Source organism: Panthera tigris, chromosome B1, assembly GCF_018350195.1.
Source record: "Panthera tigris isolate Pti1 chromosome B1, P.tigris_Pti1_mat1.1, whole genome shotgun sequence".
Taxonomy (NCBI): Eukaryota; Metazoa; Chordata; class Mammalia; order Carnivora; family Felidae; genus Panthera; species Panthera tigris.
Genome location: NC_056663.1, coordinates 53,718,645 through 53,732,735, shown reverse-complemented (window position 1 = coordinate 53,732,735; position 14,091 = coordinate 53,718,645). Strand labels below are relative to the sequence as shown.

At 36.8% G+C, this 14,091-nt stretch overlaps 1 protein-coding gene across 2 annotated transcripts in view; it reads right to left on the bottom strand.

The window, feature by feature from the left end:
* The window catches only part of GLRA3 (glycine receptor alpha 3), a 192,592-nt gene that overhangs the window by 67,746 nt on the left and 110,755 nt on the right, over positions 1-14,091 (bottom strand). For both annotated transcript variants that reach the window (XM_007097140.3, XM_015544207.2), the window contains exon 4: positions 8,662-8,885. In XM_007097140.3, coding sequence (XP_007097202.2) covers positions 8,662-8,885 — 224 coding nt within the window. The remainder of the gene's footprint in view (positions 1-8,661; positions 8,886-14,091) is intronic.

Below are 14,091 nucleotides of genomic sequence, written 5' to 3'. Positions count from 1 at the left end.
TAGAACTTCTGTCATAAATCATATCCTGAAAAACATCTGTTTATTGACATTCCTTTGTTGAAAGTACTGTACAATGATGTCTTTAACAACATATGGATTAAAAAAATACATGTCAGTTTGGTGGGTGTGATTCTGAATTTCTTCATTAAAACATGACATATAAATCAAAGATACGTTCTGACCACATCAAAAGAAAACTAAATCAAAAGGCAATTAATCACATTCTACTGTTTTGGAAATGAATATCTTCTTGTGTAAGAGAGGACACTAGGTTCTCTTTCTGAGACACGCCACATAAACAGGATATGGTGTTTTTTATTTTCTCTTAAAAAGTCTTGGCTTAGTGAAGTAGTAATGTTAAAAAAGATGACTATAATCTATGACAAACAGCAGACCTGATTAAAACTGAGGTATTGTCCATTTTTGAATAAGCATTGCCTAGGTGTCTATCTCAAACATTAAGTAAGTATATATAAAAACAATAACACATCTCTTTTGACTCCATTTTTGGCTCTTTATGAAACTGATAAGTATTTTTAAAAATTTTTAATGTTTATTTATTTATTTAATTTTATTTAAAATTTTTTAAAATATTTCTTTATTTTTGAGAGAGAGACAAAGCATGAGCAGGGGAGGAGCAGAGAGGGAGGGAGACACAGAATCCAAAGCAGCCTCCAGGCTCCAAGCTGTCAGCACAGAACCTGATGCGGGGCTCGAATGCATGAACCGCAAGATCATGACCTGAGTCGAAGTCAGACACTTAACCGACTGAGTCACCCAGGTGCCCCATACTGGTAAGTATTTTTATTAGTTCCTAATATTTCTAATTTACTTTTATAAGAACACCTCTTGATTAATTATCGGTTTTGCGGGGCGCCTGGGTGGCTCAGTCGGTTAAGCGTCGGACTTCAGCTCAGGTCACGATCTCACGGTCCGTGAGTTCGAGCCCCGCGTCGGGCTCTGGGCTGATGGCTCAGAGCCTGGAGCCTGCTTCCGATTCTGTGTCTCCCTCTCTCTCTGCCCCTCCCCCGTTCATGTTCTGTCTCTCTCTGTCTCAAAAATAAATAAACGTTAAAAAAAATTTAAAAAAAATTATCGGTTTTGCAATATTGTCTATAATATCATAATAGGTAATATATCTATTGTACTCACTATGTAGTAGACACTATTTTATTTTATTTTATTTATTTTATTTTATTTTATCTTGTTTTGTTTTGTTTTGTTTTATTTTTGGGGGGGTATGATTTTTATTAATTGGTTTTCTTTTAACATATCTTTTTTTTTTTTTTTTAGTTTCTCTGTTACTCTTTTTTTAATATAATCTATTGTCAAGTTAGCCAACATACAGTGTATACTGTGTTCTTGCTTATGGGGGTAGATTCCCGTGATTCATCGCTTACATACTACACCCAGTGCTCATCACAGCAAGTGCCCTCCTCAATAGCCATCACTCCTTTTCCCCTCTCCCCTGCCCCCACATTAACCCTCAATTTGTTCTCTGTATTTAAGAGTCCTTCTGGATTTGCCTCCCTTTTTGTTCGAAACTACCTTTCCCTCCTCCCTTCCCCCCATGGTCTTCTGTTAAGTTTCTCAAGTTCCACATATGAGTGAAAACATACGGTCTCTGTCTTTCTCTGACTGACTTATTTCACTTAGCATAATACCCTCTAGTTCCATCCATGGTGTTGCAAATGGCAGGATTTCATTCTTTCTCATTGCCAAGTGGTATTCCATTGCATCTATAAACCAGATCTTCTTTATCCATTCATCAGTTGATGGACATTTGGGATCTTTCCATGATTTGGCTATTGTTGAAAGCGCTGCTGTAAACATTGGAGTATATGTGACCCTATGAATCAGCACTCCTGTAGCCCTTGGATAAATTCCTAGTAGTGCTATTGCTGGGTTGTAGGGTAGTTCTGTTTTTAATTTTTTCAGGAATCTCCACACTGTTTTCCAAAGTGGCTGCACCAGTTTGCATTCCCACCAACAGTGCAAGAGGGTTCCTGTTTCTCCACATCCTCACCAACATGTGTTGTTTCCTGAGTTGTTAATTTTAGCCACTATGACCAGTGTGAGGTGGTATCTCAATGTGGTTTTGATTTGTATTTCCCTGATGATGAGTGATGTCAAGCATCTTTTCATGGGTCTGTTGACCGTCTGGATGTTGGAAAAGTGTCTATTCGTGTCTACTGCTCATTTCTTCACTGGATTACTTGTTTTTCAGGTGTTGAGTTTATAAGTTTTTTATAGATTTTGGATACTAACCCTTTATTTGATATGTCATTTGCAAATATCTTCTTCCATTCCATTGGTTGCCTTTTAGTTTTCTTGATTGTTTCCTTTGCAGTGAAGAAGCATTTTATCTTAATGAGGTCCTAATAGTTCATTTTTACTTTTGTTCCCTTACCTTCGCAGACATGTGGAGTAAGAGGTTGCTGTGGCTGAGGTCAAGAGATTGTTGTCTGTTTTCTCCTCTAGGGTTTTGATGGTTTTCTGTCTCACATTTAGGTCTTTTATTCATTTTGAGTTTATTTTTGTGTATGGTGTAAGAAAGCAGTCCAGTTTCATTCTTGTGTATGTTGCTGTCCGATTTTAAATACTTTACATTATTTCTCAACTCACTTATTCCTTACTACAAGTTTATAAGACAGATAAACTGTATTATCCTTATTTTAGAGATGATGAAACTAACAGGTCAGCTCACCTGACATTACAAGGAAGAAATTAGTAGAGCTGAATTTACAACTCTGGGAGTCCAGCTCTAAGTACCTCTTAGAACTTTAACCTCTAAGTACACTGCCTTTCAAAGGCATTGAAACATTTTTCATGAAAATGAGTTCTCTAATTAATATGACTTTACAAATTTCATGTTTATATAATGCAAGAAATGATATATTTCAGTCAGTATTAATTATTACATTTAAAGTAAAAGATAACAGGGACACCTGGGTGGCTCAGTTAATTGTGTCCAACTTTGAGTCAGGTCATGATCTCGCAGTTCGTGGGTTGGAGCCCTGCGTCAGGTTCTATGCTGACAGCTCAGAGCCTGGAGCCTGCTTCAGATTCTGTGTCTCCCTCTCTCTCTGCCCCTCCCCTGCTTGTGTGCTCTCTCTCTTTCTCTCTCTCTCAAAAATAAATAAATAAACACTAAAAAAATAAAGTAGAAGATACATAAATAATTCTTTCAAAAAATCAGAGAAATGTAATTAAACTTAGAAAATATAAGGAATTCCCCCATTAATTTTACATATTTACTTGAGTGTTTTGGTATTTTCTTATGATTCTATAAAGGTCAAAAAACTTTCTGGAGAAATTGGATTGTTGGAGCACTAGAAGGGAGATTCTAACTAGTGTTCTAATCTGGAATTTGTTGTCATTTGATTTTAGAGATGATTATAAAGCTTATCAGTCCACCACCAGTGAAATCTCAGTATTATTGATGGTTACTTAAGGAAGCTGATGTAAGCTAAGGACCTCTTCACAGAAATATGCATAATCACACACATGCAGAACTCTTCTTACAACGGCTATTATATGGTATTGTAAATTGATTACCCTTGAATAAACAACATCTTTAAAAAGCATCTGTTGATAAGTTTGCCTTTTCTAGTAAAAATTAATGTTCAAAAAATACATATTGTATAAGTAAACCTTAATTCCTTTCACAACCGAATTTCAAAGAAAGAGTGATTATATTTAGTTTATTTTTTTTAACATTTATTTATTTTTGAGAGACAGAGAGAGACAGAGCAGGAGCAAGGGAGGGGCAGAGAGAGAGGGAGACACAGAATCCGAAACAGGCTCCAGGCTCTGAGCCATCAGCACAGAGTCCAATGTGGGGCTTGAACTCAAGAACCATGAGATCATGACCTGAGCCAAAGTCAGATGCTTAACCAACTGAGCCACCCAGGAGCCCCCGATTATATTTACTTTAAATGAAAGTTTAAGTTGTGTTAGGATCTTTGGCAAGTCACTGTGCATAGCATTATTGATATAAAATTTCTTCCCATTATTTGATTTTTTTTAATTTTAATTTTTATTTTATTTTTTTTCAGTATATGAAATTTATTATCAAAATGGTTTCCATCCATTATTTGATTTTTAATGAAAATAATGCTCCTGTAATATAAGCAGTAAGGTTGAGTGAGTACCTATTAGTATGTATTAGTAAAGTAAGCAGTAGATAACATTAAACTGCCTCTGATGTGCTTCCATTATTTTGTGAGGATTTTGCCGTCCTCACTTTACAATTGACAAGATGGAGACTTAGATTAATAACTTGCAAGTGTGCATACAGTGTTCATTTACGGATTCTGGAAAATACCAGAACTTGCACGTTTTGGGGGAGGGTATTTTTTTGAGGAAGATAAAAATAACTTCACTGTCTATTGTATGCCTAGAACTCTGCTGGGTGCTTTACATACATTATTTCAGGCTCAAGGTAATCAGTATTTTCACTATCATGCATATATGGAAAATGAGCCTTTCACAACCAGAGACTTGCCCTACATCACAGCTGGTAAATCAGAGAGCCGGAACCTGGCTTGGGAGAGACAGTCCTCCTTGGACGTCTTGCTGGGTATGTGCCAAGACTGCAGGCCCTGACTATTCTTTTACCCGAGCCATTTCTCAGGGTTGTCCATACAGCTGCTAATTTTGAGAGATGAGACCATGTTGTTCCTTTAGACAAAGAGAAGGCTTGCTTCCAGCTTGCTCTAAAGCCAGTGGATCCCCCAAACTCAGTGTGCCACAGCCGTGTCATGGACACAGAGTGTGCGTGATACCCATCAGTGCCTGGTTCATCACCCCAGTGAAATTTGAGGGCAACGGAGCAGTTAGGCAAATTCGCTGATGCTTGTGTTACTTGCTTACAGTGAGTAATGCATTCGTTTGTCTCTGACTCAGAGTCTTGCGTCTTCTGTCAGCATCCATAAAATAAGTGAAAGGCTAATTTTATAAGTAGAGTAAAACCAAATCCCAACTTTGACAATCTAAGTAAGGGTCATGTTTCTGGCCCCAAAGGCCTCACTTGAAAAGTACTTCATTTAAAAATTATCAATATAATTCATGGATATCATTTAAAAAGTTCGAAGAGTATAGAAAGCATAAAAAAAAACAGTTATATTTTTGTCCCACCCATCTTACCCCTGGTTCAGTTCTAGCTTCTCAGAAGCAGCCTTTCTTTAGATACTCCACTAAGATTTATAGTCATATATCCAAATTGTTATTATACTATGCTTGGTTTTTTAAGTTTGTAAAATTATCCATTTCCTATAAGGAAAAAAATTCTTTTATACCACACTCCATGCACTTAACTCTCCCATAATACTCAAAATTTATTTACATAAATATTTATGATTAAATTAATATTCAGTGCTTACGTGTTATGAACATGTAATTAGGCTCATGGTTACGCGTGGTAGTTTGCTCTAACTCTTGAGTAGCATGTTGTTTTCCTTAGTACTAATAATCGTCTCATCTTAATAGTCAACAAATTCCCTATCAGAGCTACAAATTCAACACACTTCCTATCAGAGCAACGAAGTCCCTCTCAATGGTTAATATAGCAGCTAATCTATCAATTCCTTTTTTTCGTGGGAACCTCTATTTTCTTCCATTCTTTCATTCTAATCAGATAGTAATCCTCTGTATCGATGTTCTGATTTTCATATTCTTTCTTTTCTACTTCTGCATATCTTGATATAACTTCTTAGGAGATTTCTTCACTTCATCTTCCAAATGCTCTACTGGTTCTTTTCACCAAAGTGAAAAACTCTGGTTTACTATTTTCCTGTTATGCTCTGAATGACTCCTTTTATTCCTGTCCTAGAAGGATCTTACTTCATGCATGCAATTGTCTAATCTATCTAGAGATGATTTTTTTTAACGGTCTCTTCTGGTCTCTTCATTTTCTCTTGAGTCAATCCTTTTTCTTTAACTTTCTCCTCTTTTCTCTTTATTTTTCTCTGTATGTTTCTTCTAGCCTCTGCTTCTTTTTTTTTAAATTTTAGATTATTGTTAATATTATAGAATGGTCTCCTTTGTCTGTTTTTATTTAAGAATGAGGCAATAAAAACTATTTGGAACTCAGTTAGTAGTGGATGGTTCATTGAGTAATGGTCTTAACTGTAGGATAAAACATGGCTGCACAGATTTTTCCTTTGTGGTTCTCCAATTGTCAGCATCTATAGATCTTTTTCCAGAGGTGTATTCTTCTGACTACTACTACTCAATGAAAGACGTTTAGAACGGGCTTTCAGCATTTTAGGGAGAACAAGAGTTTCACCATACAGTGTGCAAGCCTCATGTAATCTCTATTTTTTTTAGTACAATGACGCATGATAGATGCCACCCATGCCTGAAGTCCCTAGTCCTGAAGCTCTTGGCACAACCTCTCCAAGATTTTTTTTTCTGTCCTGCTTTCTGCCCATTTCAGAAGGCAAAAAGGCAATTTCTACTCTGAAGGACAAGTGCAAAAAGCTCAGTTGGTTAAGTGTCTGACTTTGGCTCAGGTCATGATCTCACTGTACGTCAGTTCAAACCCTGCATTGGGCTCTGTGCTGACAGCTCAGAGCCTGGAGCCTGCTTCAGATCTTGTGTCTCCCTCTCTCTCTGCCCCTCCCCTGCTCATACTCTGTCTCTGTCTTTCTCTCAAAAATAAATAAACATTAAAATAATTTTCTGAAAAAGAAATCTCAGTCTTCTTTCTACAAAGTTTAAATCAATTGTTGTCCTTTTATTTCTTTTCTAGCTCTTACTTTCTAAAGTCCGAGCTGCCTTACATTTCTGAAAGTGTGAGGATATTATTTTCTTCCTTTTGGGCTCCCCCTGTTAGCTTAGGTTTTCAGCTCTGTTAAGTCAGTTTTCACAAGTGCATTCATTTTGAAGCTTCCTAAAATATGTCATCATTGCTCATCTGTCACTGTCTTCTTTCCTGTTACTTTCATCCTCCTGTGTGTTAATGCCATTTTTACTCCTTATTCAGTTTATTTTTTGTTTTAGTAGGAAGTACAGATAAATGGATCTGTTCATTTATGGATAAATTCAATAAGCCAGGTCTGCCAGAACATTCTTTAAACAAGCAGGGAAGCCAAATCTGTCATGAAACATCGCAGATGTTTCATTTGTAAATTGAGTGACAAATAGCACAACTCTTGTTAATAAAGAAACTGTTAGCCATTTGAAGATTTTAAAGTCCTGTGAGATTTCTAAAAACAACTCACAAAAAGTGAAGTTAGTCTGTTTATGTGAGCCAGAGTATAACAAACAAAAACTAGGAGCCTGATAGACATCATCTGTTTCATCTGAACTCATACTGAAAGACAAAAGATGCAACTCAGAATCATTTCCTAACTTTCCCCCAAAATATTACAAGAATGTAAGCAATCTAGGGGTGCCTGGGTGGCTCGGTCAGTTAAGCATTTGATTTCGGCTCAGGTCATGATCTCATGGTTCATGGGTTCGAGCCCCGCATCAGGCTGTGTGCTGACAGCTCAGAGCCTGGAGCCTGCTTCAGATTCTGTGTCTCCCTCTCTCTCTGCCCCTCCCCTGCTCGTGCTCTGTCTCTCAAAAATAAATAAACATTAAAAAAGTTTTAAAAATTTAAAAAATGAATGAAAGAAATCTGTAATGAATTGTCCATATCCAACAAGACTTGATATAAACAATAAAATGTCCATATATAAACTAAATGAAGAAAATAATTATGGAAGTTTTAAGATAATCATTTATTTTAGAATATTTTTCAGGTGTGACACAAATCACCACATATATCCTTTCAAGTTGTTATTTATTGAATTTACACTTATTTGATATTTAACAAAGTTGAATGAGCTCCAAAGTTCAGTAGTCAAGAAATTTTAATATTAGTGTTTAAGTTTTGGTAATAATTATTGTTATGCTTTGGTATTCATTTTTAAAAGCGACATAGTTTTCTTAGAAATGCATAATAAATAAAATGTAAATAAGATCTTTTCTAAAGGATGAACAGGGAAGCCCAAGGATATTAAAACAAAAATACAAATACCTGAAAGATAATTTATGGAAAATGAATCCCAAACGAGCAAATCCAAATATTCCTTCACTTATAAATATTTAAAGGAAGTATACATTCATAAAAATATAATCACAATGTATGAATCATCTACCACTCAATTTACCTTTATGCCCATTTTTTTTTCAACGTTTTTTATTTATTTTTGGGACAGAGAGAGAGACAGAGCATGAACGGGGGAGGGGCAGAGAGAGAGGGAGACACAGAATCGGAAACAGGCTCCAGGCTGCGAGCCATCAGCCCAGAGCCCGACGCGGGGCTCGAACTCACGGACCGCGAGATCGTGACCTGGCTGAAGTCGGACGCTTAACCGACTGCGCCACCCAGGCGCCCCTCAATTTACCTTTAAACTACCCACCAATTTGGCTGATATTAAGAGGCTGTTAAAAATATAGATTTTTCAAGAATTATACAGTTCCTAGATCTGGAACTTGGGTCTATTATTGGGGATTAGACACATTTGGGAAATGGTATAATAGAGGAACTCAAGCAGAACAATGGTAGCCCTTACTCAAAACTCTCAAAACATTCATAAAAAGGAAAAAAAGAAAGAAACAATAGCACTGCATATCACTGAAATCAAGTATTTTAAATCTATGACTCACCTTATTGAGTAAAGAACATTTCCATTCTTGAAAATTCTTAACAATTTATTGTCTGTAGTAACTTCATGAAAGTTGGCACCTTTTTCATTGGCAAAGAACAAATCAGGTTTCCAAATGGAGTCCAACATGGAAGGGTCTAGGTCTAAAGAATCATCAGGGTATTCACTATATGCAAGGCGAGGATCGTTCCACTTCTGACGAAGGAAGATATTGACTCTGTAATCCTATGGCAGAAGAAGGAAAGGGGAAAAAAAAACCTGCTTTAAAAACTCTAGAATCTTATGTGCTATTCTTTGGATGCCTCTGAATTTTAGCAAAAGCCACTGACCTCCTTGTGAGCTTTCATACCTCACAATCCTCACTCATTACCACTGACAAGAGTTGTTTAAGTTACAAGGCTTTGCCCATGTTTTAGTGATCTAGATGTCTCTAAAGAAAAGGCCACAGAGGAGTACACTTTTATCATGCCTATATTTTGCCATTCCGTTCAAATTTAACTTGGTTTGTCAGAATAAAATGTTAGGTTGCTATTAGACACTTGAAGTAAAATATTTTCAGCATCACATTTATTTTCTAGAACCATTTCTTTTCTTAAATATCCAATAGCATCCAGAATGCATTTAGTGAAATTTTCTTGAAAGCTGTCTTCTAAAAATGACTATATATACTTCTTTACAATGAAGACACATTTCCTCATGTTTAATATAGCAGTGAGTTCCATGAAACAGGTGATTTGGGAAAAATAAAAGGTGATTTTGAAATAAGAGGAGAATAATAGAGGAATATTATTGCCAGTAATCCTTTAAGAAGATTTGGCTGAAGAGTTTTCCCAATTAGACTACTCATAGTTAAGTTTTAAAAGGGGAAGAGTCAGGGGCACCTGGGTGGTTCAGCGTCCCACTTTGGCTCAGGTCATGATCTCATGGCTCCTCAGTTTGAGCCCTGTGTTGGGCTCTGTACTGACAGCTCAGAGCCTGGAGCCTGCTTCAGATTTGTGTCTCCCTCTCTCTCTGTCCCTCCTTGGCTCATACTCTGTCTCTCTCTCTGTCTCTCTCTCAAAAATAAACATTAACAAAAAAGGTGGGGGGGAAGAGTCAATGACTTCAATCAAATTCTTGCTCACAATTTCTGGACTAATGTATAGAATGACAAAGATTGATAGCCAGTATATGGATATAAGCACCACCTATGACTTTTGAAATGAGCACATAAATTTTAGATTTTTGAAATGAGCAAATAAATTAAACATGTAGATTTCATTATAAGCAGGAGTAAAGTGAACATTTTAGGAAGGTTTTATTTCCATGGAATATAGCCAAGGCTGGAGATATTCAGAGAAACTGAACACCAGTTTTCATCTATTTTTTTTTATTCTTTGAATACCAAATTACCAGGTATCAGAATATGTAACCAAGCAATCACAAAGAATGTTTCCATAAAATCAGGTCTGGTAGATTGCTTTCTCTCGCAGGGAGGTGAAACTCAGAGTAGTGAATGTTATAAATCTATATGTTCCCCGGGCACCTGGGTGGCTCAGTTGGTCAGGTGACCAACTTCGGCTCAGGTCATGATCTCGGAGTTTGTGGGTTTGAGCCCCGCATCAGGCTCTGTGCTGACATCTCAGAGCCTGGAGCATGCTTCGGATTCTGTGTCTCCCTCTCTCTCTGCCCTTCCTCTGCCCCTGCTCTGTCTCTCTGTGTCTCAAAAATAAATAAGACATTAAAAAAAATTTTTAAATAAATCTATATGTTCCCTTGATCATTATTTGCACACCGAGACCCTTATCTTCTAACTGCAACTGAGGTTACATACCAGATAATATTCTTTTCTGCTTGCTAGGTACCCCATGTATCTTCCAAAGTGACAATGGAACAGAGTTCACTTTGGCTTTTTACCACAAAGTTCACGATAATGTGGAAATCTCACCAGCCACAGGATCTGCAGAACCTGTAAATGGGGATACGTGAACAAGCTTCTACCAGCCAAAGACAGGTCACCCTCTTTTCGCCTAGAATTCAGAATGCCGAGGAGCAGAGCTCCATGGTTGGTGGCCAGTTCTTGCATCGCTTTGCTGCTCTGAAGTCTGTGCTTCAGCCCTGACTACCACCAAAGGAATAATTTCCCTCTGTCTTAACCATAGGAGAAGATGAAAGCAACCCCAGTTATAATGATGCCTGCCAGGAAAAATAACTGACAACTAAAGAATTTCCTTGGGACTGATTCTTACAATTATATGCATAATTGAGAATACGCTGCAAATGTTCCTCACTGTGAGGCTAAAATAAAAGTACTTTTTTTTTAACGTTTTATTTATTTTTGAGACAGAGAGAGACAGAGCATGAACGGGGGAGGGTCAGAGAGAGGGAGACACAGAATCGGAAACAGGCTCCAGGCTCTGAGCTGTCAGCACAGAGCCCGACGCGGGGCTCGAACTCACGGACCGGGAGATCATGACCTGAGCCGAAGTCGGCCGCTCAACCGACTGAGCCACCCAGGCGCCCCTAAAAGTACTTTTTAACCACAGTGTATACAGTAAGGTTTGGTTGACTCTCCTTATCCTATGCTATTGGTTTCGTGATAAGCTTTATAGACACAATCTCAGATCTTCCCGAAACACTTTTTGCTCTAAGACTGAGTTTAAAAAAGACATCAAGTATCCTTCAGTTTCTGTTTCTAAATCACACAGGGCAGAAACCACCTGCCACCTGTCACCAAGGCCAAATGTTATCTTATATCCATTGTGCTCTTTCTGTGAATAACCAGAAATATCTTTGTTTACTAACATATTTAAGTCTTTGTTTAGGACCAGGGTCTAATGAAAAACTAAAAAATGGCCATCTCTTGATGACCTAGAAACTAAGCTTTTAACAGTTCTCACAGTCTGAGTTTTGACCTGCCTGCAAATGAACATTGTGCTGGGAAGCTTCCCCATTAAACAACCAAATTCAGCATTTTGAAAATAAATGTTTAAAGCTGATTCCTCATAGCCAATGTATCCCATTTACACTAGTCAACCATTTATATTATCCGTGAGTCTTGATCACTTGTGAAAATGTGCAAAGGGTAAAAAATGACATAGTCAAATAATGCCACCTAAGAGAAGTCCTCGTAACTCAATTTGAAATAACTTGCCTATACTAAAAGAGCAAAAATAAAGAAATAAAGACACAGTTTTGCAAAATAGAGATAATGGATGTGTATCCAGCACATGCAGAAAAATTTAAAATAGACCCACTAAAGCCAGCTTCAAAGTGTGTAATAATTCTTTGGCTATACATAAAAGAAAGACTGTTTTATTAATGGGAAGTTCTTCTGTTCACCTGTGCTATACTTCTATAATGGTGAAAATGTAGAAAGGTTATACGCAAGTAAAAAAAAAAAAAAGGACAACGATAAAAATGAGATAATATATATTGAGAATGAAATAAATATTTGTATCTCACATTTCTAAAATCTAGATATGCACTGAATTCATTCATAAGTCATATAAGGCAACTGAATTGACTTTTATATGGAATCATCAAATTTTAGGACAAAGACATTTAATGATTCTTTTCCCTACAAACCCCTTTTGCAGTAAACCCTCCAGAAGCTAATTTTATTTTTTCATCATTTTTTCATGCTACATAATAAATGAGTGATTTGTAAATATATGCTATACTATAGTAATTTATTATTAATATTTTACAGTAACAGTGATGAAATACAGCCATTATTTCATAAATTAGAAGAAACACTAATTTTGACCTTTCAGAAGTCAAAATTTATTATTACTATTATTAGAATAGAATGATACACATTAATAACTTTAATTTTGTAAGAAAATATCTTGTTGACAAAGTTATATACCATGTTTCGTTTTGAAAGTAAGTATCCATTCAAATGTACTTAACTTTCATGTGTATGTCACATAGTAAATAACAGGCCCAATATTTAAAACTCTTACACTATAAGACACAAAAAATAATAATTCAATTAGGCAAATATTGTAACGTTTTATATACTAGACCCAGAAGTAAATCTTCTTGGGATCAAATCTCAGCTCTCCCAGTGAACAGCTTTCTAATCTTCCTATGTCTTGTTTTTTCCTCCATAAAATAGGGATGGTTACAACAGTACTTCCCCTGAGAGGGGTGCTTTGAACACTGGATCGATCCACACAAGTATTAGGACCACACTCATTAAATATTAGCTTTTAGCTCCTCAAAATTAGAATTCATATTAAATAGGAATTTGGTTGTATTTTCGGTTTATAAATTAGTTTTTGAAATAATAGGCATTTGGGACAGATAATTGTAATGTTGAACCTGGTGACTAGTATCTTAAGGAAAATTTTCAAACTCTTATGATAAGCTTATCATCAACTTTTTGTATTAACTTTTGCGTTTCAACATTTATGTATATTTGTATTTCCTGTCTGTATTCAATTGCCCCTCCTCCCCCTGCCTCTATAATTTGTGTTATAAAGCCCCTTTCCATATAATTAGTCAAATATAGCTGCTTACATTTCACTCTGTGCCTGATGTTATACTAGGTGCTTCATGGATTATTCCTACTGTCCTCATCACAAATCTATGAGGTAGGTGTTATTATTTGCCTAGTTTTACAGATGAGGACTGTGGGACAAAGATAAGCTAACTAACTTCAACATGATTACTGAGCTAACAGGTGGCGGAACTGTAATCCAGGCCCATACATTCTGGTTTCAGAGCTTTGAAGAATGCATTGCCCGCATGATTTAGTGCCAGTCATGACTGCCTTGTATGCAAACCAAATGTTTTGTAAATTAATGCAAAGATTCTGGGTTTCTGTGGTTTGTGTTTGCTTGTTTTGTAATAAATTTTGGGGGTTACAGACCAACATACTCACTGACAGGAAATCACAAGTCCTATACCTAAATGTTATCCAATTAAATCTAATAGGTGCCAGGTTGTCATTGCTCCACAATAGGTACCCTGGGGAAAGACCAAATTTAGTAAAAACCACAGCCCAATGTATCACCGAAAATGACACAGAACACAATACTCATCTTTGGCTGCATAAGGGAGTATAGGATTGCTAGAAACTAACTAAAATGACCAGTTGGAAAAAAGATAGAGAAAAATAATCATCTAATGTTAATACAAGTTGTCAGCTGCTTCTCTTCCCTCTGGTCTATGATTCAGTTAAGTTTTAAGTTCCCTAGTGTTTGCAGGTCATTTCCAGTCCAGCAGCCTTCCCCCACTTTCTCCTTTTCTCCCCTGCCTTCGTACTTATTTCTGCCCTCTACTCTCCTTTTTAATCTGTTTCTCTGTCTCTGTGTCTGTCTCCCTCTCTCCTCCTCCCTCCTCCCCACCTCACGCATGTATGTACACACGCATTGCCTCCGTAGGAGTAGCCACCACATTTCTATACTGGTGATGTGTGCAAGTGGGTTTCAGCTGTGTTGTT